Source organism: Typopeltis vanoorti, chromosome 19, assembly GCF_054136105.1.
Source record: "Typopeltis vanoorti isolate ZY-2024b chromosome 19, IOZ_Tvanoo_1.0, whole genome shotgun sequence".
NCBI lineage: Eukaryota > Metazoa > Arthropoda > Arachnida > Uropygi > Thelyphonidae > Typopeltis > Typopeltis vanoorti.
The window spans coordinates 42,155,013-42,182,114 of NC_143567.1; the positions used below are offsets into that span (position 1 = coordinate 42,155,013).

Genomic DNA, 27,102 nt, shown 5'->3' on the forward strand with positions numbered 1-27,102 from the left:
ATTGGTTAGAATGATTTGCAGTTTCACATGGATGCTTATGACAGATGTACCAACTTAGAAAAAAAAATCTTGCTGATAATGTTGCCATCTATGGTCGAGGCCAAGAACTTTTCAGATGTGTGTGTGTGTGTGTGTGTGTGTGTGTGTGTGTGTGTGTGTGTGTGTAGTAAGACCCCTTTTTTACACTTTTCAGGGGATGACTGATGGAAAAAAGTGTAAATAGCAGGAAATGTAAAAAAAATTTAAAAAAAGGCTAAAAGATGACTTACTTCTAGTATGTGAGTCTACATACTAGATTACCAAATTTAATAACTGAAAATAAATAAATTTACAATTACTTACATTTATCTATTTAATTGCTTTGCATTGAGTTCAATGCTTGACCTGTTTTTTACTATCCTGTTCAAAGTGGACGCGCAGAGTCAAAGATCTTTTGCTAAATGCACACGTGTTCCGGCATGCCAATCTACACGTCGCAGAATTGCCATCTTTTCTTCTACCCAAATACATTTTCTATCTTTTTTCTCCATGTTACTAACATTGATAATTCACCACTGCAACTTGAAAGCAACTTTCACACGCTAAATTACGTAGCAGAAATTCTGCAATATCAGTTCATACTGTGATTGAAAAATCACAGTATCACTCATCATTACATTACTGCTGCAAACGTGCAAGTCACCGTGATGGCAGAAATGAAACTACAGCCGAAAGCTATGCCAACTGGGAACAGAAATGCGCAGATTTCCGCAGAAATCGTTTCAAAAATCAGTATTGCCACCCGAGAAAAAAATGCAAATCACGGGAAATAACGTCCACATCAAGTTGTTAATGAGGGAAAACAATATATCGTAAGAATAGGCCTTAGGACGGGACCAACGGAAAATGACATAAATTACAGGAAAGCGTAAATTGCAGGAACGTAAAAACAGGGTTTTACTGTGTGTGTGTGTGTGTGTGTGTGTGTGTGTGTGTGTGTGTGTGTGTGTGTGTGTGTGTGTGTGTATATATGAATTAAATTTTTTACCTTGGGGATATTGTATATTAGGATAACAAAGTTATTTTATAAACTTGGTTATTTTAACTCCTAATCCCAAGTATGCAAACAATTAAGTTTGCGCCTGAAACAAAGTTCAAGTCTAAAGATGATACAACACCAGGGCAACTCATTGTATCATCTTTAGACTTGAACTTTGTTTCAGGTGCAAACTTAATTGTTTGCATACTTGGGATTAGGAGTTAAAATAACCAAGTTTATAAAATAACTTTGTTATCCTAATATACAATATCCCCAAGGTAAAAAATTTAATTCATCTATATCTCCTCCTGAGATTTTTATTAAAAATAAAAACACCTTGTTGCAACTTCTATAGGTAAAGTTGATAAGGCTCCGTATTACTATAACCTTGGTATTTAGGGTCTAGCTACTCACAGTGAGGAGACCTCAATAAAGGTTGAAACTGGTCTGGGTAGTGACCCCACCCATAATGCATTGCAGTATACATCTTCTAGTGAGATGTGCTTTACATTATGGGAAAATACTAAGAATAGTGATCAGAGCTTTACTCACCTTTACAATGAATTGCCCTGGTGTTGTATCTTCTTTAGACTTGAACTTTGTTTCAGGTGCAAACTTAATTGTTTGCATACTTGGAATTAAGAGTTAAAATAACCAAGTTTATAAAATAACTTGGTTATCCTAATATATATATATATATAATATATATATATATATAATATATATATATATATATTTATTTTTTTTTTTTTAATTTACATTTGTTGGGACTTTCCAATCTGCATTTTTATTGTATACGTTCTAAATATATCCCATTACTATTAAAGCATTAGTTTATTAATTTGCTTAGTTGTATTATTATTTGTCAGATATTTACACTTTTTTCCAATACAAAACTGAATTGTATTATCAATGCAGTACTTGGTCTGATGGTTTTTTTTTTTTAAGAGACTTTTCACCATACCATAGTTTCATCAAAGAGAACTTTTTGTCCATTTCAGTGAATAGTTCAATATTTTGATAAGCTTGCATATTTTGTAGTGTTGTCAGCTTCCTTATCCAGTAGATTCCAGTTAATTGGTCTACTGGTTAACCGGGGTAGCTATTTTATTGGTACAAGTCTAGAAGAACAAAAACCAAATGAGAATATAACATGAATTTGTTTTGTTTATTTGAGACACCAAGCCAATAACCTCTATTATATGGGATATTAGAAAAATTACATAATCTTGATTCAAAAATTTAGTGCTGATAGATAATACCTGCAATACTGATGAAACAGTGCTATTTTGTTGTGCCACAAAGTATGGTTCCCTGTGTTATGAACATGGTACACTGTTTGGATCAATGAAAGCAATGGATTATGTAATAATATCATCATATTCAAATATGTCAGAAACTAGTAAATGAAAGCTGCTAGTTAGTCTGACCAATTGATGATAAGAAGGATAGTATGCTAACTTGAGTTATTCACAGAACAAAATCTGAGATAGAATGGTTGGAGAAAGATCTGGAAGTGATGGCAGATGGGTGAATGAAGGTGGACTGACCCTTCCCATAATGCATAGTGTTATACATACCCATAAGAATATGTGTTTTGCATTATGGGATCCTAATCCAAGTGACATGAAGTTATAAGCTTCTATATACGAGTTTCCTCAGTCCCAAAAATAGTTCAGGCACAAATTGTTTGCTTACACTTGGATAAAGGATTAAGCCAAGTATATAATTTCTTGGTAAGTTTAATTTATAGACTTGGTGGCAGTCTGATGAAAACATTCATTCAGTTAAAGAGCAATGTAATAAAGTTGTCTACATCATTAGAAAAATCAGAACTCCATAGTGGATTTAGGAAGTTAGGCACAGTCTTGGAAAAGAAGAAGACATGTCAAAAGTTTTGAGGGGTTATTACTTGATTAATGTCGATCAGATGTTTCATAGAATGGGTGGAGACATGGAGAAAACAAGAGGCCATCCCTGGAAGCTGTACAAGGCGAGTGTTGTGAGCAAGGGGTGAGGAGTAGTTTTTTTTCATGGAGAGTTTTGAGTGGTTGGAATGTCTTGCCTGGAAGTGTGTTGGGCGCATGTATATAAAGATAGAAGACTGCCTGTGATGAGTTTGACTCCAATGAGGTCTGATAAGTTTGTACTCTGAAAGAATACAGAGAAAAATGTAAGAAAATAAGTAATGTGTGTAAAAAGTAGTTAATGAAAAAGTTGTAGGAAGACAGGTAAGAATATTATTAGTATCTGACTCCTTCAGGGAGTCAAGATTCATCAAGGAGATCATACATCACAGTTACCAGCTGTCATATCTTCTCTTAAACCCATTAACACACAATGAACTTGCTACTTTGACAGGCAAACTGTTCCACTCGTTCACTGCTCTGTGAGAGAAAAATCTAGCCTTTACTCCTTTGTTAACCAGCACAGGTTTAACTTCCATGGAGGCCCCATGTTCTCTATCTCCATCATCCATATAATGAAAAATTTCATCAGCTATAACGTCCATTTAGAAGTTAATAGACCTCTGTCATATCACCTGTGTTTCTCTTTTTTTTCCAATGCCCACAGTCCACATACTCCCAATCTGTCCTTATCTTTGTTCCATATTTCTGATATAATCTTTATAACTCTTTTTTGCACTTTTTCTTCCTTATCCCCTCTGAACCCCAGTAGACCAAATCTGTGCACAGTTGTCTAGGTGCTATCATATCAAGGTCTTATAAAGAGACAAAATGACTTCCTTATCCTTACATATTAATGTTCATTTGAACTTTGCAATTCTGGATTGTATTGCAATCTTTGCATGAAAATGCATAGATTTCTGCTATAAAAAGAGCTATAGAGCATTTTAGAGTGTAATTCAATTCCTGTTTTTCTTTGATATATATACATTTTGATAATGCATTACAGTAGCAAAGATTTGATATATGCCTTACTTTTTTCTGTCAACTTATATCTGATAAGAATTAAATTTGTCATTATGCATATTTTTTTTATTAAACAAAAGATATTTTACTTTAGGACTTCAGTCACGTTGTTGTTCAGTTTTTGCTCAGCTTGCTGAAGCTTCTTGCCCACTCTCTGAAGATGCACCAACTCGCACCATATCATTTCCTGATAACCATAGGTTAAAAAAAGCAATACTGTCTGGAAGGAATAAGTCTACTTTACGATTACATACGTCACACATCCTAAGTATGGATGTCATTTTGAATAGAGGTCTTGAATTGGGAAGCCATAGTCCTGAATGTTGGAAACATGTATTTAGGTAAGGAATTTAAAATAAATTGCTGGTAGTTATTCATTTGATTTGATTAAAAGGATATTCGTAATTATAAATAATTACATATTCAGAATTTACTTATATTGGAAATAAATATTTAATATGGGCAGAAATTGTGGTCTTATTTCAAGACTATTTTTAGTACACACACAGAGAGAGAATAACAGCTGAAAATTATAGCATACATTAATACATAATGTAGAATGCAGGGGCAGGGAATTTGATCTCTGTAATTAGAATTCAAGAAAAGTCTGAAATTTATATCAAATAATAAATTATTAAATATAGTCATGAGGGATATTGAGTAGAAAAACTTCACAGAATTGGGGTAGTTTTAGACTAATTTCTGTTCAAGTTTCTATAATGAATATGAGCTTCATAGTTTGTTTGTTAGACTCCATAGCTATTTTTCTTCTTATGGTTTTACATCCCAGATTGACTCTTCCACATGAGGCACTTGTTCGTGGTGGAGGGGGAACTCCTAGTGATGGTACTGGTCCTTTTCATCCATCCCTATTCTTTGCTCTACTTCTCCTTTTTTACTATCTATCTTCCAGACTACCATTGCTGGAATCAAACACCTTGCCACCATATTTATTAATGCAGTGTGACCCATGGACATTCAATGCCTCTGCCTTGGAAAGTTGGGTCGTCCTGGATGGCCCAACCAATGTCAGTTAGCTAATGAACTTGCCTGTAAGGGTGCTGCAGTAAGCTTCCTTCCCCATGGTCCATAGACAGAACCTAAGGCTTGCTGTGGTGCTCATATAGCACCTGGATAGCAATGGCATTCCACTTCCAAGTGCAGTCATTACTTGCTGTCAGTGGGCATCAATGTGTAGCTTTTTTGGGGGGTGGGGGTGGGGGGGAAATAGATATGCTAGATATATTTATCATTAGAGTCAGAAGGAATCTAGGATGCAATATATATCTTTTATATCAAGATCAACCAACTAGCAAAGAAGTATGGGAAAAACTTTTGGAAAATGAAAGACAAGCATTCTGCCCACAAGCTATCCTAGAACATAATGGTTGCACAATTGTTGACCCAACAGTAATTGGACATGGTCAGGGTGATTTCTGCAGAAAACATCAGCAATATCTTCCAACTGATGCTAATTGTTCTATACTCTGAGCATTCTCTCACATTGTTCTTCTTTGGAATGGGTATGAAGATAGTGTCTCAGGTCTTTTGGGAGATATCCTGTGTTGTGAATTTGGTTGCACACCATTGTCAAAGCATTTATGCCTATAATCATTAAGAGCTTTTAACATTTCTGCTCTGATTTCATTGCTTCCTACTGTTTTCTTATCTTTTAATCCCTTTATTTCATTATATACTTCACTAGCAAGAATATCAGGACTATCTAGGTTGTTTGTGTTAGGTTTTTTGTCTCTATATGCATAGTACATTTGCTCTGCGTATTCTTGTTTTGTGATTTTAAGATATTGCTACCATGCTTTTTCTTTTCTTATATGTTAGTTCATTTATCTTGTTGTATAAGTCTCTTTCTTTTGTGTGAATTAGCCAATTCTTCTATCTTGCATTTATCTGTATACCAAGCTTCCTTTGCTTTTCTGCATTCTTTTTTTATAAGTTTGTTCACTCTCTTATTAATCCGGTTTGTTCTTAGCATTCCCCTTTCTTCCATCATATTGGATATTTTCTTAGTCATCTATGGTTTCCTTTCAGTTTTGTTTATCTTTTTTGATGTTTCTTGGATGTTTGTTCTGAACGCATCCCAGAGCTGTTTCTTTTGTTACACTTATATTACCAAGTATATTATTCACATTTTTATTGAATTCAAATGCAAATTTATCTTTTATACTGGCTTCTTTAAGAATACTGGTGTCATATTTTGGACTTGTCTTGCTCCTTTTATTTTATTTTTTTTTAAATTTTAATCTTGCTGTTACCACTACTAGATTATGATCTGAGTTGATTAGCAATACGTCCAGGAGACCTGACAAGAAACTAAATTGACTACATCATGATAAAGGACAGATTTAAAAATTGCATTAAACAAGCAAAGACAATTTAGTTTCTTGTCAGGTCTCCTGGACGTATTGCTAATGGGAGATATGACACTTTTTTTTGGACTCCAAACCTTGTTGGGATCAAGGGAAATGAGCTAACCCAGCTGGGTTGGCTCATTTCTCAAACATCCACCATCTGCCTGTACCATACACTGATTACCAGCAGATTATCAGACACAAATTTCTATCCCAGTGACAGTCATTTTGGAATAGAGAGAGAAAATAACAATAAACTCTTCCAAATTAAGGCCTCAAATTAAACTATGGCAGTCTAGTCTGCACAGGGTTTGACCAGAGGAAGTTGTACTTTCTTGGCTTCACATTGGCTATGGTCATCTGACACATTCCGTCCTGTTGAGGGGTGATAACGTGTGTGTGTGAGTTTTGTAATGCTGACTGGAATTCTCTTAGTCATATTTTAATTGACTCTCCTCATTTCATGAATGAGCTTAGTCATTAGTTTAGCCACTTTTGTAACTTGTCTGAGCCTTATACACTCAAGCAGGTTTTATCAAACTCAACAGAAACTGAACTTTTTTAATTTTTAAGGACAGTTAAAATCTTTTATTTATACATTGTTTCTCATATATAGTCTTTTAATACCTTGTTGTTTTTTTATTTACATTTTATGAACTTTTTACACTTTTTTCATTTAATGTTGTACAGCTACTTTTTATCCATTTTTTATATATTTGTTTTTGTGCACTTTTCTTTTTAGAAATACATTTATATTCATTTTTATCTATGTCTATTTGTCATATTTTTACTATTTTTTTAACTTGGATGCCGCTGTGATAATTTACTGGTGTAGGATGACCACAACTATCCATGTATCATAAAACACCAAACAAATTAACAAACATCTCAAATCAGGCCTTGCCCTCCTGGATTTGTTGCCCCCAACAATCTATCCAATACTTGACTTCTCCAGTTTGGGCGTTGTAATGTGATGTTGCTATGCTGACTAATGGTATCTATCCATCTTGTTCTAGGTTTTCCTTTTGGTCTTTTACCAAGAATTTTACTATTTATTGTCTTCTTAATAGTACTGTCATTTTCCATATGAAAAACATGTCCTACCCATTGTAACTTTTTGGACTAGATTCTAGATATTGTGGATTCATTATAAAGTTGATATAGCTCATTATATCTGATTCTTCAGAGACCATTATCATAACCTGATCCAAATTCAGGGTCTTGTCCATCCCTCTCCCTTAGATCTCATCTCAATTCCTTCAAAATTTCTCCATAAAGCGTATACTTTGCATTCCATCTTTGCTTACCAAATTTCAGAGCCTTACACTTTGCAGAATTGAACTGATAGTTTCTCTTACCTGCCCACTCAATAGAATCTCTATAAGTCTTCCTGTAAGACTGCAACATCTCCTTGAGTTCCCATAGTTCTTACATCATCATCACCCATCCCAGTACTACTATGGCACACCACTAGTGACTTTCCTCCTCTGGGGTATATGCATCTCTCAAATTCCCATGATTTCTCAACTATTTATCTTAAAGTGAAAATCTGATCCTGATCTCTATTTGACCTTAACCTACCTTGTTCTCTAATCTTCTCTTCCCCAATTTTTCTTAGCCTTTTCTCAAGTAAACTTCATAAATCTTACCTGGAACACTCAGTAGGGAAATACATCTGTGATTCTCACATTCAGTTTAATTTCTCATATTATAGATGGGTACTACGAGAGCTCTGCTTGAGTCATTCAATATTCCACCCTCTAACCAGGCCTTCTGAATTATGCAATGCAACCACTGTAAAACTTTCATATCTTCATATTTGAGTGTTTCTGGTCAAATATCATCTACTCCAGATTATATTTCTGTTGAAGATTTTCTACCATCATGCTGTCTTTGCCTGTTTAATTTAACAGTCTTTTAAAGTAATTACTCCAGACATCTAGAATATCTTTAGCTTCATTTTTTATGTCACCTCTATCATCTCTGATTCCTTTTACGGTACTTTTTCCTCCTTTCTGAACTTTTTCAATAGCCTCTATAACATTTTGCCACCTTCCTGATATATCTATCTTTGGTATTCTTTCTAAAGTCTTTCTATGACTTTTGTTTTGCTTATTTTACACATAGTATAGCTTTCTTATATTTTTCTCTGTATTCTTCTAAAGCATCTTGCCAACTTACTTGTATCATTATATGCTAATGATATATAACGATATAAATAAATAACATCTTTCTTTATACAATCTTTCTAATAAAATTTGACTTTTTTGTGTAAAACTTAGTCTTATTCTAGTAAATTCTGTCTAGCAGATGGAACATGACTAGAAGACCTGACTTCTTGAAATCATAGAATTGGATCTAATCTTGTCTAATCAGTTAATGGAACTGAAATTCCATTAACTCCTGGATGGGAAAGATCAGAATGTTTATTTTATGAAGAGGTAATAATGTATTTACTATCTAATCTGGTTGCAAGAAGACTTGACGATTATTCTGGTGTAGAATTCTGGCAAAACTTCTGCGCCAGACTCTGGAAACTTCCTCTGAAGGAGGGATGAAGACCTAAAATTATCAAAGTAACTGATAATTTTAATAGTCATGAAAATGAAAGTAGCTCTAATACAAGATAGTTATGTTTTTAGAAGAGAATCAGTGAAGCATAAACTGTGTGCATGATATAATAAAGTTCGATATTGTCCAACTTCTCAAATACATGATGATGGTGATAAGAGCATCAACGTATTTACTTCCTTGTACTTTTTATCTCCTGTATACTAAAAACTGAATACTACAATTAAATTGTTTTTGGATGGAAATATCCCAGACTGGAAGTTATCTTTCATTTCAAAAGTAAGTTTAATCCATGGAACAAATTAATTTTCTGAAGAAAAACAGAATTCTGATAAAGAAAAGTTCCAGACTTCAAAAATATCAACATATCAAAGCCATACAGAAGGCTTAAGGAAAAAAAAGTAGTATGAAGTATTTAGAACAACATACACTGTTCATACTCCATATAATGGAGTATGAACAGTGTTCATACTAAGGTGAGAGATAGGCAAATCTATTGCAGTTCCTGCCCTTTTGTTTGTGTTGTTTATTTTGGCAGAAAAGTACCCTGCATTCATAATGAAGTCAAATGATTTTATGATATCTGGAGGAAAACCATTACATGTGAACTATGAGAAGGATATTTGTAAGGAGTGAAATCACATAAAAACTAGTCTAATAATGATTGTTACACTGATTGTCTTCTAAAAACAAAACTGTCTTTTCATTAAATCCATTTTCATTTCCATTGGCTTAAACTTCAGTATTATCAAAGTAATCAACAATTTTGGCATTCATCCCTCTTCAGAAATGTCTAGAAATCAGTTTCCTATCCAGGAGTTCACACAATTCCTTACTCGTGCAGTCTCTTATACTATGGGCAAATAGATTGGTCTTCTCAACTACATTTAAAACATCAAGATTACATCCAGCTCTATGATTCTGATAAGTCAGGCCTGCCAATCACACCATACTATATTTACCAGACAAACAATTCCTTGGTGTATGACTAAAGTAGTACATAAAAGAAAATTAATATACAGAAAGCTGTCTAAAACTACTGTTTATTGTCTAAAAACTTTTCCAATTTTGGGAAGTTATCCGGCTCATTATCTTTCATGATGGTGCTAAATAATTTATTATTTGATATTAATTTCATTATCTTTCTCTTGAATTTCAATAGTTACAGATTGAACTCTCCTCTTGTATTTAATATCGTATACTATAACATGCACTATAATTTTCATTCACCACCATTCATTCCACCAGTCATGTTTTTGTGTTGGCTGTTGAGGAGAGTAGATACAGTTTATACATTGAACATGATTTTTTTTCATGATTTCATGGTCAATTTAATGTTAATTGACCTACACAGATCATTTTGGTAAGATACTATAAATCAATTATAGGAAAGTATTGGAGATGTATGTTCAAGAATTGATCAAGTTAACTTATAGAGTGGAGCAGAATGCTGAAAAAATCAACAAATTAACGAGGACATCACTTGCAACAGTTATTATAATTGATCTTTTTATGTAAATTTTTGTCCTTGGATACATTTTTTTGCAACTTTGGATTGTATGATATTTAAAACCATTATCTTCTGTTTCTAAATTAATATTCAGATAGCAAGCATTATTTTTTATATAAATTGCTTTTAAAACAGTATAAGTGAAAAATTAAAATTTTAATTTTTTTTTCTTTACTTATTCAAAATTGATTCATCTCAACATACTAAAGGAATTTGTGTTACTTGATTCATAAATTATATCCCTTGCAAAACTACTGCATACATATCTAGCTTATTCATATTTTTATATTGATATTATTGATTGATTCAGACATCTTTTAATCAGCTGTTTCATTAAGCAGTTCTTAATGAAACAATCAATTAAAATGATTCTTAACTTTTAGGTGCTTAACTAAAAATAGTTAACTAAAATACTGATTTCTTTCTTTCTTTTTTTTTTTTTATTTTCAGATGTTGCATATATGTATTGGAATTAGAACATACCTACTTCAGTGGTCACAGCCATTTACCATCATTCCTTTCACGGCCACCGTTACATCCATTGACACATCTGGAGCAGCAGAGCTCAACTATTGATGGAGGGCTTTTTCTGCCTCCAGTTACAGATTCTACAGAGTATGTGAATTGCAGATATAATTATGTATGTTTTTTTAAAGAAATGTCTGATACTATTAACTATATCATCGTCAATTTCTTGATACCTACTCTTGAGGGATGTACAGAGTGGTGTTATTGTCATGCATGATTATATTTCTGTTATTGCTAGTGTCCTGTCAACTGTTTTCCTCCAAATTATTCTGTCACTTTTCAGCACTCCGGTATTATCAGATCTTGTATTTCGATCTTCTAAAGTGCTTTTAACTGCATCAATCCACTCATCTTTCTCTGGGTCCTTTTCTTGCCATCCTAGCATTAAGCACCTTCTCTCTCTCTCTCTCTCTCTCTCTCATTCTATTTAACTGACTATACTGGGTAAAATTAGCACTGTTCTCACATTCCTGAATGCAAATAATATCAAGTTCCATCCTAATTATTTCATTTTTAATATGATTCAGCTATTGGTGCCATCTGTTTACTCACCTTTTTTTTTTTTTTTTTCTCAGAACTCTCATATCTGTGGTTTCCAGTCTTTAATCAGCTATTTTATTTCTAACCCAGTTTCAGATCCATAAGCTAAAATTGGTTTGACCACATTGTCCTGTATCTTCTGCTTTAGTGTTTTGACTAACTTCTCTCTTATTCCATATTAATTTATTCAACTGGCTCCCCTATTATACCATCTTTGGTTATTTTGTTGTCCATTTCCATATTTAATTGCCATCTTCACTGAAAATTATGCCTAAATAGCAGAAATGTTTTACTTGTTTTATATATTTCTCATTCAGGATGCTGTTGATGTTTTCAATCTTCCTGTGTGTTTTCATTATCTTTGTCTTTTTACTGCTATTTTCATGCCAAATTTGTTACAGCAATTATTCAATTCAGTTAAAGAATCCTGGAGACTTGCATTAGATTTGTTTAGGAGTATCACATCATCTGCATAGAACAAAGTGCTAAATTTTATCTCCAGTTCTGATTAGATTTAAGAAGTAGGTTTAATTTCTGTTATAAGTGATCCATAGATCACCTTATAAATAAATGAATCATCTTATGGGATAAATATTCCATTTATCCCATAGTATTATTATTATTACATGACACCTCCAGGGAGTCCAAAGACTCATCAAGGGAGGGCACCTACTCTACAACTCTGTTTTCACCACTCAATCCACCAACTACACCAGTGCCATCGGCCGACCATCACCACCACCAGTAGTATTTTCGCATACAATCACAAACATCCATGCCCACAGCAGGATTCGAGCCTGCAGCCTTTTAGCTGGAGAGCAGATATGCTAACCACTCGGCCAACCAGGCCAGCTGCCTAGAACACATGACGTTCATCTGCATGAGTTTATAATTCGATGGTCAATATATGGCCAATATAACTTAGTATTTTGAAGAGCTTTTTTTTTGTTTTTCTTGATCAATAAAACTTAAAGCTGGATTTGGGCCAAATAGAGGTTGTCAGGATCAAATTTTCACTTTATGACAAATAGTTGAGAAATCATGGGAATAGGAAAAGGATCTGTACTTAAATTTTTTAGATCTGGAAAAGGCATGGACAAGGTGCTCAGAGAAAAGCTTTTCAAAACAATAGTTATATGGGGTAAATGAAACATTGTACAGGGCAATACACAGTGTATATTTAATTGTAAGCCAGTAGTTAGAATTGAAGGAAATACAGGAAGATAGTTTGATGTAAAATCAGGTATGTGGCAAGGATATACACATTATCTTCACACTTATTCATCATCTATATGGATTACATTATGAAAGTAACATTTCTAGTTACATTAAACCTAACATTAGAATTGGTGGTATCAAACTTAGTTTGTTGCTTTATGATGTGCTCCTTGCAAACACATTCAGTGCAAGACTCCAGGATTTTCTAACTAGATTGAATAACAGCTCTAACAAATTTGGCATGTAAATCAGCAATAAAAAGATCAAAATTATGAAAAGAGGAGAAACATAGAAAAATTCAGCTGCATTCTGAATGGAAGGCCTATGGAACAAGTAAAATATTTCAGTTATTTAGGCACAGTTTTTAGTCAATATGGCAAGTTAAATCTGGAAATAGATAACAGAATAAGCAAAACTGGTATAGTGGGGAGCCAGTCGAATAAATTTATATGGCATAAGAGACAAATTAACCAAAGCACTAAACTAGCAGTATACAAGACAGTGTTCAAACCAGTTTTAAGTTATGGATCAGAGCATTGGGTTAGAAATAAAGCACTTGATTAAAGAGAGACTACAAATAAGAGAGTTCTTAGAAAAATTAAGGGCCTGAATGGGTGGCATCAGTGACATAATCATATTAAAAATGAAGACATCAGGAAGGAACTTGACATTGTTTGCATTCAGGAATTTGTGACCAGGGCTAATCTAAGGTGGCATGATCATTGAAATAGAGTGGGAGAGAACAAATTAACAAAACAGGTGTTTGATGGCAAGATAGCAGAAAAAAGACCCAGAGAAAGACCAAGGTCCAGGTGGATTGATTCAATCAGAGGTGCTTTAGAAGAATGAAATGTACTTGAGGGTACCTGATATGCTGTACCCTCAAGGGGTACAACATATCAATATTTTGATGTGAGGAAAATGATGATGACGACGACAAAACTTGAATACAGATCTTGTTTCATAATTTCTCTGTTGTTTGTTGTAAAGTGAAAATCTGAAGTTGACATTTTTCTATTTTGCCTGAACTCAGCTTATTCTCCTCCAAGTTTCTCTTTCAAAATTTTCCTTAGCCTCTTCTCAAGTATGCTTTCATACATCTTACTTGAAACACTTCCACTTCCCAGTAGAGCAATTGCTCTGTAATTCTCACATTCAGTTATATTTCCCATATTATAGATGAAATTTAAGACTACTATTCCAGTCATCGGTAATTTGATCTTCTCTCCAAGCCTTCTGAATTATGCATTGTAACCACTTCAAAACTTTTATATATCTATATTTAGGCATTTCTAGTTACATGCTACAGTTTGCCTTTCCACATTTCAGAATTTTGATAGCTTTTTCTACCTCAAGTAATTGATATATATACTCTTGATCATATTAAATATGTATATATTCATATCCTTTTTTTTGGATTATATTCTCTGTATAGTCTTTTTTTTTTTTTATCTTGTCTGTTGGAAAAGCTCTTTTTTTCAGGGTTACACAATCATCAGCAATCATGAATAATTATGGAGACACACTACTGTATTCAGGAACTTGCTTTAATTAAAATAAAATTTGCTGTTTCAACCTTTATATCAAGATCATCTTCACGAATACACACACACACACACACCTCAATCACTAGCTACATTGATAAAAACTGTAGTGGGCTGAGAATAACTGCTTTGTCAACTGTTGACCATAGCCTGACCTCTGGTGGAAAATAAATATAATTTTTTTTTTTTTAATTCCACAATTATATAATTATGAGCAATTTTTCATTTTATATGTTCCAGTTACTTTAAATTTCTGTTTGCTATGTGAGATTTACTGTGTCATCCAATTAAATCCAACATCATTTCAAAGCCAAATAGAAACTGTAAAAGTTTCGTGCAGAAACTATAAAAGTTTTGCCAGAGAGTGGAAATACACCGCCACCATACTAAGAGTTGCCCTAGCCGAACCTAATAGGAAAAGCACAAATGCTAAAAACGCTCATATACTGCCTTCTATTGGTTCATTTTGATAGGTTTCACTAAACAGCTGTTTCAAACTCATTGGTTTTCATCAGAGACTAGGCAGAAACCTAAGAGAGCAAAAACTTTCAGTACTAAGGAACTTGAAGCGTCAAAGAGGTGTATTTTCCATAAGTGAATTCTCAGTCAGTGCGTAAAGTATTCACTAAAATAAAGAGTTAAAGGCTTCATTTTGGATATGCAAAACTATATAAATTAAGTGGATATTAAATCCAACATCATTTCAAAGCCAAATACAGAAACTATAAAAGTTTCATGCTAAAATTGACCAGAGAGCTGGTCAATTTTAGCATGAAACATGAAACGGGAATACACTGCCGCCATACTACGAGTTGCCCTAGCCAAACCTAATAGGAAGTGCACAGATGCTAAAAGTGCTCATATATTGTCTTCTATTGGTTCATTTTGATAGGTTTCAGGTGCCTAGTCTCTGACGAAAACCAATGAGTTTGAAACAGCTTTAGACTAGTGAAACCTATCAAAATGAACCAATAGAAGGCAATATATGGGCGCTTTTAGTGTTCGTGCTTTTCCTATTAGGTTCGACTAGGGCATCGTAGTGTGGCAGCGGTGTATTTCCTCAGCTCTCTGGTCAATTTTGCATGAAACTTTTGTAGTTTCTGTATTCAGCTTTGAAATGATGTTGGATTTAATATCCACTTAATTTATATAATTTTGCATCGCCGAAATGAAGCCTTTGGCTCTTTATTTTAGTAAATCCAATTAAATTTATTTTCTTCTAGTATATTCACTATGTGGGTTATTCTTTTATCATATGCTATATGGCATAGGTGATCGTTTTTGTTGAGATTTGATTGGTTGATAAGCATTTCACAGGATTCTTTAAATTTGTTTGTATCATGTTTTGGGCAAAGACACCAATCCTTACTGACCATGCATTTTCATCTGCATGATCAGAAAAGCCTGCTTTTCTGTAATAAAGGTAATATGTCATTTATGGTGTTCTTTTTTCATTTTGGGATTTTATGACCTATTTCACTTATGTGGGGGTGGGTTACAAGTGCAGTTGATTTGGTATACACCTGGGGGATGGGGCAAGGGAAAAAAGAGGATCTTTAGAAGAGCTTAGTATACTTTTTTTTTTATTTTTATTGGATTTGATTTTTAAATGTGTCCTTGATGTTGTATTTTTGCAGTGTATTATCTATTCTTTCAGATAATCCTCATATATAGGGAGTGGCTTGGCCTTACTGTAACCTTTTTTTAAATTTTGATTGTTTTTTTATGATGGATCTATGGATTGATTTCTTGTTGTAACCATTTTTTATGTTTTTCGTATTTTTTTCAAATTCATATTTCTGAGCAAATTGTTAAGGTTCTGTTTTTGAGGGTTCTAATAACACTTAGATTCTGTGCAAGATGGTGACATGAGTTTTTGTTTATGTATTGGCCTGTGTGCATTATCCTTCACTGTTTACTTTGCAGGAGACTGAAGGATAAATAGCCTGAGAGAAGATATTAACAAGTGTATCCAGAAAGGGAACTGTGTTGTTTATTATTTTAACGGTATAATAGAACACAGAAACTAAGTAAATAATTAATTTATTAACTTGATGCTGATATTTCGCTGGTATTATAACCAGCATCTTCAGAGCACAAAAACACTGTTTGTCACAATACGCAAGACTAAAACAACATGGTGTACTTAAACAAAATTGTAGCAGCAACACAAAGACTAGAGTCCTGATTTTGGCGCCCTCTATCTGGAAAAAAAAAAAAAAAAAACTGTGAATATCCGCATCAGCGAACATAAACGATACGTCCGGAAATATCATTATGGGAAGTCGGGCCTAGCAGACCATGCTCTGGATACCCCTGCACACAGGATCAACTGGAAAAACACAAAAGTACTACACAGAAACCCATATAAATCAGAGAGATTATTCTTAGAGGCGACAGAAGCCCTAAAACACACTCCAAATCTCAACAAATATGGCTGTATTAACTTGCTGAAGATCTGGGAGACAGTCATATTAAGAAAAAACTAGCACTTTTCTAGGACTCTAGTAATATATGATAGCGTTTTTTTTTTTTTTTTTTTCAGATAGAGGGTGCCAAAATCAGGACTCTAGTCTTTGTGTTGCTGCTACAATTTTGTTTAAGTACACCATGTTGTTTTAGTCTTGCGTATTGTGACAAACAGTGTTTTTGTGCTCTGAAGATGCTGGTTATAATACCAGCGAAATATCAGCATCCAGTTAATAAATTAATTATTTACTTAGTTTCTGTGTTCTATTATACCGTTAAAATAATAAACAACATGTTCGACAAACACATAAGTCTGTCCACACGTTTAGGAAACTGTGTTGTTGTTTTCAATTTCAGTGGGGAATTGAATGTTTCTGTGTTGCTTGGTTAAGTGGTTGAGGAAGTTGTTTCAAGTTTGGCAGCAGTGGTGTCAAATGGTGAATATGTCATCAATATGTTTTAGCCAAACATTGGGTCACTGAATCTAGAGTGGAAAGTTGGGAGCCCATGGTGATACTTTTTTTTTTTTTTTTTTTTTTTTTTTTTTTTTGTAGGTAGAAATGGTTTTGTCGCATGAAATAACCAGACTAATGGACATGGTCAAAAAGGGCTCATGATGCCTGGATGATTTATCTTGCAGGAGAAGAACTGTATTGATGATTGAGACATTCATGAAAATGGCAGTTATATCAAAGCTGACTAATAAATCTTCATTGTTGACTCTAATGTTTTTAACTTTGTTGTGATGTGTTCTTTTATGTATGAGGGGAATGACCTACCAACTCCTTGAATGCTAGTTTCTTGTCAATTCCTTCAACTTTTGACCACAGTGGTACATTATTTTATTGTATTTTTGGAAGGCTGTAAATTCTAGGGAAGCATGCATAGTGCAATATCAAGTTTTAACTGTTTCTTTCAGCCACATGGTTACTGATTTAAGAAGTTCTGTTGTTTTCTTTTTAATGTATTGTGTTGGATTCTCATAGACAAGCTTATACATTGGTTATGCATTACTAAATCATTTAAGGAATCGACAACGTACATAAGAATATAAATTAAATTACACTTTAATAAATATTCCCATATTTTGGCAACGTCAGGTTGCCATCTTCAAAAGGAACTTACAAAAAAGGCACATGCACATGGGCACTACAATACAGTAACTGAGAATGAAGTGAGGAAGCTATTGTTCTCCTAAAAGTCCTGATGGTGCCCCCTAGCGGGCTGTGTAGGTGTTCTTGGCTGTTGGGCTGATGTAAGCCTCCCAAATTTGAGGCAGTCTCATGCAAGCAAATTTGTCGAGGTTTGGAGAATTTCTTGGGGCTGAGGCTCATTCCATGAATAATTCATGGAATCAGCCTCAGCCCTAAGAAATATCAGAAATATTTATTAAAGTGTAACTTAATTTATATTCTTATGTACGTTGTCAATTCCTTAAGTGATTTAGTAATTGTGTTGGATTGTAGTTAACCGATTGGTATGTGTTGGTGTCAGATATCAATTAGTTCATTTTTTCTAGGTCATCTGTTAAGATCAATGGTAGCATTACCTTTGTCAGCTTTAGTATTATATCTTATTAATTTTAAGTGATTTTATGGCTGCCATTTCTTGATTAATGACATTGTTTTTAGAGGTGTATCTGAAGATAGTTCTTTAGAATCCTTCACAAAAAGATAACCAAAAATAAAAAAGATTACAGTAAGCCCATAGCAATCCCTTATGTATGAGGATTATCTGAGAGAATGGACAGTGCACTGCAAAAATACAACATTCAGGCCACATTTAAACCACCAATGAAAATAAAAAGTATACTAAGCTCTTCTGAAGATCCCCTTCATTCCCTTGCCCATCGAGTATACTAGATCTGTTGCACCTGTAACCTACCCTACATAGGTTAAAATCAGTCATACAATAACATACATGACACATCAGATACCTTCATTACAAAAAAGCAGGCCTTTCTGACCATACACTTGAAACGTGCCACCAGATTTGACTGGAAAGGCAACCAGTCCTTACATTGGACCAAAACATGGCATGAATGTAAATTCAAAGAAGCCTATGAAATACTTTTCAATCAACCAAATCTCAACAAAAATGATGACTTGAAAGTCCCAAGGATTTGGATGACTCATCTATGACCCACATAGAAAATGGCCCACATAGTGAAGAAAAGAAATTTAATTGAATAACGACACAGTAACTCTCACACATCAAACAGAAATTTAAAGTAACAGGACTATAAGAAATCAATAACTATGGATGTAGTTTTATATTATAATTATGATGTTTTATTTATTTAAAGTTATTTATTTTCCACCAGAGGTCAAGCTATGTGTTCAGCAATTGACCAAGCAGTTATTTTCAGTCCATTGTAGTATGTACCAATGTAGCTTGTGATCCTGTATACATCCCCCCCCCTCAGGTGATTTGATATAAAGGTCAAAATGTCAAATTTTATTTTCATTTAATTAAAGTAAGTTCTTGAACACAGTATTGTGTCTCCATAATTATTCATTATGTAAAAGTTTTTTAATCATATTTCTTTCACCCCTCCTTTTTTTTTTATATGGCAATCTCACACACATATGTGGACCTTAAAGAATGTCTACATCACAAGAAAATAATACATTTAGTAACATAATTTCAAAACTAAATTTCTCTGTGAAAATTGGTCATCAGCAATTTCCTCATGCATACCTGCAAGTGCCGTACAGGATAATTATGATAGTACTATGTGAAAAAGTTACACCATTACAGCAGTAACACTGTGCACCATTTTACATGGTGCACAGTGCTACTGCTACGTTGGATGAAAATTTAGAGGTTCATGAAAATGAGATTGAAGAGTTGTTTTGCATAACCTGGATAAGAATTTGTCAATAGGGACAGATGGAATATCAGCCTATTTGCTAAAGGAATGTTCAGCTGAATTGGCTAGACCTTTCCTGAGTCTCAGCTCAAGAATAATACCACAGGAATGGAAAGAATGTATGATAGTTCCATTTTACATGGGTGGTGCAAAAACCAAGACAAACTGCAAGGAGCAGCATGGATTTACTAAAGGAAGATCATATTTTAGCAATTTGCTCATATTTTATAACAGTATTATGGCTGAGTTGGATAAAGGAAATGGATACACTATGATAATATTGGATTTTTCTAAGGCATTTGATAGGATACCACATAAAAGGCTATTGCATAAACTGGAATATATGGGATTGGAATATAAACTCTTGACTTGGATCAGGAGATGGTTGACAGACACATATCAAAAAGTGATATACAGTGGGTGTGAATCTGCCAGATTTAAGGTGACCAGTGGTGTACCTCAGAGTTTAGTCCTTGGGCCATTATTGTTCAATCTATATATTAACCCTTTCTGACCTGAATTTTTTTTTCCAAGTGAAAAAATGTCGACATGCCATGTGGATGTAAACACACAAAAGTAAAATGCGTGCAAACAACCGATCATGATGAAACAGCAGACAGCTGCAATTTGTCGGCAAAAAATGGAACTACGATGTGCGATACCAATTGAAATCATTTGCCATGTAATATGGGCTATGAAAGCCAAGAAAGTTAGTGATTTCAATTGGAATCATTCAAGCAGAAAGGGTTAATAACATCAAGCAAGGTCTAACATGAGATGCACAATTGTTTGCCAATGATGCAAAGATAGGCAGGGCAATCAGGGATGCTACTGATATTCAGCACTTACAAAATGATTTGAATAGACTGGCAAACATAAATGGCAATCAGATTAATGTTAGTAAGTGTAAAGATTTGGCTAAGAAATGATATGGGATGTAATATCCCTTAACTTAAACAAGTCATATGTCGCCGAATTGAAGCCTTTGGCTCTTCATATATCTAATAATTTATTAGGACACCTCTTGGCAATACTTATAGAAGGGTTGTAAGTTCTGTTCGCTATAAACTTGATATTAACTAGGTCTACCTACTCACTGATGAGACCTCAATAAAGGTTGAAACCGGTCTGGGTAGTGACCTTCTCTCATAATGTAGAACAGAAATACAGCTCCTAGGAGCTAAGTTCACATTATGGGTAAATATCAAGAATAGTGATTGGAGCCTGCTCGTATAGCAGAGTATATAAGTTCTTTTCGCTGCCCTTTGGTATTATTTTGGTCTAGCTACTCACTGATGAAGCCTCAATAAAGGCTAAAACCGGTCTGGGTAGTGACCTCCCACCATAATGTAATAACAGCATACATTTCCTAGGAAATGTATTTTTACATTATGGAAAATACCAAAAATAGTGATCAGAACTTTACCACCTTTGCTGCGAGTTGCCCGAGTTTGTACTATGTACTTGGACTACTTGCATTAGCTCACGCAAGTAATCGTTGATACTTTTATAGTTTATTATACTATATTCATTATAGTATAATAATTTTATTATACTATATTATAGTTTATTATACTATACTATATTCAGCATGAAACTCTCTGATTCCAATCTTTGAGTTTCTTATTCGGTTTTAAAACAATGTGGGATTTAATATCCTCTTAATTTAAATAATTCTTCTGGTACCTTATCTACAAGCATCTTTCGAAAGCCCACATTTATTGGCAGATACATTCATAAAAAGTCTGCTCACCACACATCTCAAAGATTTGGTGTTCTTAAATCTCTAATTAATAGAGCACTTAAAGTTTGCTCTTCTCCAGAAATCTTACAACAAGAACTTTTAATCGTTAAAAAGTTAATGGAATTGAATAATTACCACCCTAATCAAATCCAACAGATAATTGAATCTTATGTTCCAATACCAAAAGTTTCTTCAACAGTCTGCGGAGTTCCAATCCCCTACATTCCAGGAATCTCGGAACCTATAGGTAGAATTTTAAAAAAGTACCAATTGATTCCCACATATATTCCTATCAACAAAATTTTCTCCTTAATGCCTTCTAATAAAGATAAACTGTCATTTCTATCTTTGGCTGGTGTTTACCAAATACCATGTAAATGTGATGTTTCTTATTTTGGACAAACTGGTTGTTCTGTGGAAAAAAAGAATTAATGAATATCAATATTATATTGAATACAATAAACTTCAGAAGTCTGGTCTAGCACAACACAGTATTAACACTACCCATAATATCCAGCAGGATAAAGCTAGTTCTCTTTTTGAAATTCCAAAGATGCAGGTTCAAATATGAACGCCTTTTTAAAGAAAGTTGTGAAACTATTTTACACCGACCGAATTTAAATCGAAATTATTGTCTCTCTCTCTCTCTCTCGAAGATCTGGGAGCCTTTTATTTTATGTAATCATTAAAAAAAACAATTATCTTAAATATTAATTATTAATTTCTATCATTTCCTAGTGCACGACAACTGTATTTTAATAGGTGATCCACCGAATGTTCGTTACTTGTATTCCATTCCTATAACTGTTTGTAACACTGAAGATGTACTATTAGTTTTAGTATGAAATATCTGTACCTTATTAATTAAAAGTTATTACTGTGGTCTTACGTGTTCCTTTAATAATTATACGATGCCACAGGTACCTCTAAAAATTAAATAATTTCTCTAATGATCTTTGTATTTTCAGCATTTTTTATGAAAAATTTTAAATCGCAATGTTTATATTTTTTTATTAATTTGATTGTTTTTTTCTTCTTTAATCATTGTTGTAGAAATGGCTTTTCTGAGCCTCCACCTATGCCAGGTTCACCTGTGATACCTACAGTAAATATTAGTGAAATAGTTCACCAGTGTAATCAAATAGGAAATGCTAGTGGAGTTTTAAAAGATCATCAGTTACAAGAAGTCATTGAGGGTCTCTCGCAACTTGTTGATAGGTTTGTTGTTTTTTATTTTTTTTAACCTCCCTCTTAAAAAATTTATATTTCTTAACAAAAATATATTAGGAAATTATATCTAGATATAATATATCTATCTATCTGCTAGGTGGCCAAGGTGTTGCATGTGCGTTCATACCGCTCCTGCCTTCCCCCACCTTTTATACGTTTATCCGCAAGGAAGGACTTAATTTTTTATATAGATATATTCTCCAATCTGAGAGCTATCTACTAATACTAGTCATGTACACGTAAGTGTAGTGATTAGTGATTTATGACAGTGTTCTTCTCCTGGTGTAAGAGTTCCTATATATCTTCAATTTCGACGGCATAATTCCTTCTCCGACACCTGCAACCCTCACCTGAGGCTATAGACAGCGAAGGATTACCTGCCATGGCAACTGCACATTCATGTACTACCAAGGATTTAGCAATTCAAAGATCCCCTACGACTTTGGACCCGGAAGGAAGAGCAGAGTTCACCAGAGCGATGTACATGGAAAACAGGTCAGTCAATTCAAAATCTTACACTAATGTTGTATCTAATGGAAATATCCTATCGTCTCCCAAAACACTGATCTCGCACACGAATGCCACATCAGCCAGCAGTAAACCGATTAACGCAAAAATAACTACCACTGTTACCAACGTTATTTCCTGAGAAAATGGAATTGTTATTTTCGCCACCAAAGAAAACATCCCATTAGAAGATTACCTGAAGGTGATTGCCAAAATTGTACCCGCAAAAAATATTACTGACGCTTCCCGCATAGCTGGAACTGTGTAGGTATATTTTAGCCATATCTCATGGGCACAAACGGTACTGCAAAAAGGCGTCGATATCAATGATTATCACTTCGAAGCAGCCCCAATAGCACTGGCCCCGACAAAAGTAACAGTATCAAATGTTCCCCCGAAATTCCTCATCAACTCATCAAATCCATGTTATCACGATACAGTTCTGTCACAGGAAAAATACGCACATTATCAGCAGCCACGAAGAAGCCCGAATTTGCCCATGTCAAAAGCTTTCGAAGACAGGCATTAATGCACTTTCCAAACAACAATGCACTACACGACCTCCCAAAATTAATCAGCATGGACATAAATGGAATAACCTACACTTTCTACTTATCTTCCTCATCACAGTGCTTCTTCTGTCATGAAGATGGTCACATTAGGAAACAATTGTCCCTATATTACCAACAGTTCATCAACAAACATCCCAGCCCAGAATAGCAAACCAATTGAACAGAATAACATCGTACATGAAGAAAATCAAAGCATAGGAAAAAGTAAGCCAAAAATTCTCTCCCCTAAGCTTTTTCAACAACCTCCAGAATATTTTGCTACCTTCTTGATATTTATTTTCTATATTCTTGCCAAAATCCTCCCATGACTTTTGTTTAGCTAGTTTTACACACTGTTTAGCTTTCTTACATTTGTCTCTGTATTCTGTAAGAGTAAAAGCTGACTTATTTGCCAGGAACTTTTGATATGCTTTCTTCTTTTCCTTCACTGCCTCTTTAACTTCCTGTGTCCACCAGGGAGTTCTGATTTTTTTTATCCTTGCACACAACCTCACCACATGCCTCTCTGGCAGAATCAATCAATGTTTTCTTCAGAGTTTGCCACTGAATCTCCAAGGCTTAATTCCTGTTCTCAAACTCTTTCATTTTCTTTTCAATAATCTTTCTGTATTTTAGTCTACAGTTCACATCTGAGAGCTGCTCAACTTTTATTCGCTTTAAAACTTTCTTACATGTTATTCTTTTCACTATGAAATTCAATTTTATCCTGCTCAAGACTAAATAGTGATCACTTCCAATTTCAAATCCTCTGTACACTCTGGTGTCCTGCACGAGGGAGAAAACATCTCTATCAACAATAACATAGTCAATGAGACTTTTCTTATTCCTAGGCTCTTCTCTCCATGTGAATTTGTGCACATTTTTATGTTGTAACATGGTGTTAGTAATAACCAGTCCATGTCCTGAGCAGAAATCGAACAGATATTTGCCATTATTATTAGCTTTGCTCTTTTCACCAAATTTTCCCAAAATATTTTTGTATGTCTCGCAATCATTTCCTACTCTGCTATTTAGATCCCCAACAAGGACCAACTTTTCCTTTTTCATTGTGTCAGTTGCTTTTTCTAAAGCGTCAAAAATTCCTCCACTTCTACCTCAGTAGAACCTTCTGTGGGACCATAGGCACAAATAAGTCTCATTGTCCAGTTCCCCATTCTCATATTTGCCCATATTACTCTACTTGAGACTGACTGCCATTCAAGAAGATTAGCCTCGTATTTTGTGTTGAATTCTATGGCTACTCCTTCTTTTCCTTGATTGTCATTGCCTGAATATAACATTTTGTATTTATTGCTCAGAAAGATCTCACCAGTTTTGGTCTTTTTTGTTTCAGTCACCCCTATTATGTCGATATGGTACTTATCTAATTCCTCAGCTAGCTCTATTTCTTTGCCATTCAGGCTTCTTATGTTGATAGTACCGATCTTTAACTCTGGTGATGTAGAGTTGGGGTTTGTGTTCAGATTTGTTCCAGTAGCTGACTTTTCGCTGTTCTCCCTGGTTCCCTGGCGAAAACAACGGGGACCTTGTTTAACCGGGCGACGCCCCAGCCGGCATGTAATTTTGTCATGTTGTACCATCATTTTTTATTTTGGTTTAACCAATAAGAATACAATTTGGTCGGCTAAATCCCAAATTGCCAGCCCATCCTCGTTTGTTCAGTATCAAAGTAGATACCCAACAGGGTGCACCACGAGGTGCACCCTGTTGGGTATCTACTTGTGGATTGGACATTAGGTCAGAAGCCCTGGTCGGTTCTCCGCATTCCTTTAAAGGCTATGTGGAGGTCTCCTCTCAGTTATACAGCTTTGACCCTTAAGCATCCCCTCTGTAATATATATACTTATAATATGTAAATAGTCCTTGTTACCTATCCTCTAATGTATATTTTAACAAGTTAAATAAAATAAAAAAATTTTTAAAAAATCTATTTATCTATCTATGGCTTTAATCTATAAAAAAAAAAAAATGTAATTCACCTTATAAGTGACTTCGATGTAACATACCTCAACAAGAGTATGAGCATGTGACCTCTCTGCATTACTGCAGAGAACCCAAAACCGGTTAATCCTGTATATAAGATTGTTATGTTTACAATAAAAAAAAATAAAATAAAATAAAAAATTTAAAAAAAAAATATATATATATATATATGGGCTAGCATGAAAAAGATTCAGATATTAATGATTAGACTGTTTTTTTTTTTTTTTTTTTTTTTTTTTTTTTTTTTTTTTTTTTTTTGTAAATGCAAAAATGCATTTATCACCAGAAGGATAGTACTATGAGTGGACTAAGGAATTGGTCATCTGAAAATTTCTACTCTACATACCAAACATGGATATTTTTCAAGCGATTTCAGTCCTTCAGTATGTAGGGTGGTAGTCTCATAAAAGAAAAACTATCTACCATCTAAAGACAGTCACATATATCCACCATGCCATAATGGGTTTTAAATTCATCTCTTGGTTGGAGAATGGAGATGCTATCCACAAAGTTAAAATAAGGTTTTCTTTATATTATAACTAGTCATTTTTGACTAGTTATAATAGTCAAAAATGACTATTATAACTAGTCATTTTTGACTCATATAAAAAAAAAAATTAAAAATATGTTAATGTTGAAATTTTTGCTCATTTGAGTAGTTGGTTGACTGTGCAGTTAATATTGGAAGTTTGTTCCCACTTAGTTAGACTATAAATTATATATTTAGTTTAATCCTTTATCCAAGTATAAGCAAAATTTGCTCCTGAAGTATCTTCAGGACTGGAACAACTCTTGGCAAAGGTGGACTAAGTTCTGATCACTTCCCTTAGTATTCCATAATGCAAAGCACATCTCCTTGCAGACATGTTAATGCTGTGCATTATGGGAAGGGTCACTACCAGACCGGTTTCGACCTTTATTGAGGTCTCTTCAGTGGGAGCCAGACCCAGAAGTTATACCAAGGTTGAAGCAATGCAGAACTCATATTTCCATATGCCAGTTGCCAAAAGGTGTCACACCTTATTAAATTACTCTGGATTAGAGAAAGATGTTGGAAGTTTTTTTCCACTTGGTTAGACAATAATTTATATATTTAGTTTAATCCTTTATCCAAGTGTAAGCAAACAAAGTTTGCGGCTGAAGTATTTTCAGGACTGGGGCAACCGTGGTAATGGTGGACTAAGTTCTCATCACTTTCCTTAGTATCCCATAATGCAGAACACATCTCCTTGCAGACATGTACACCCCAAAAAGAAACTGAACTTTTGATAGAAAATAAAACACAGGCCAATTATAATTATTCAAATAATTTATTTCAATCAATATACTCTCCCTCAGCTACGATACAGCATCTGGCACAGTCAATTAATTTGTTAAATGAGCTTTTTATATCGGTTTTTGGGATACTGTTGAGGGTCGTGGTTACTGCCGCTTGAACATTTTCAATGGTGTCGTATCGCTTTCCTTTCATCGGCAAAAGAAGTCAGGAGAAGA

The 27,102-nt window shown here is 34.2% G+C and overlaps 1 protein-coding gene across 4 annotated transcripts in view; it reads left to right on the forward strand.

The window, feature by feature from the left end:
- LOC150096041 (brefeldin A-inhibited guanine nucleotide-exchange protein 3) overlaps positions 1-27,102 on the forward strand; it is a 377,536-nt gene that overhangs the window by 181,894 nt on the left and 168,540 nt on the right. For all 4 annotated transcript variants that reach the window (XR_016549919.1, XM_090408931.1, XM_090408932.1 and 1 more), the window contains exons 21-23: positions 4,046-4,292; positions 10,852-11,016; positions 22,370-22,534. Coding sequence is in view for 3 of the 4 variants with exons in the window: in XM_090408931.1 (XP_090265057.1) it covers positions 4,046-4,292; positions 10,852-11,016; positions 22,370-22,534 (577 nt within the window). In the remaining variant the exon portion in view is untranslated. The remainder of the gene's footprint in view (positions 1-4,045; positions 4,293-10,851; positions 11,017-22,369; positions 22,535-27,102) is intronic.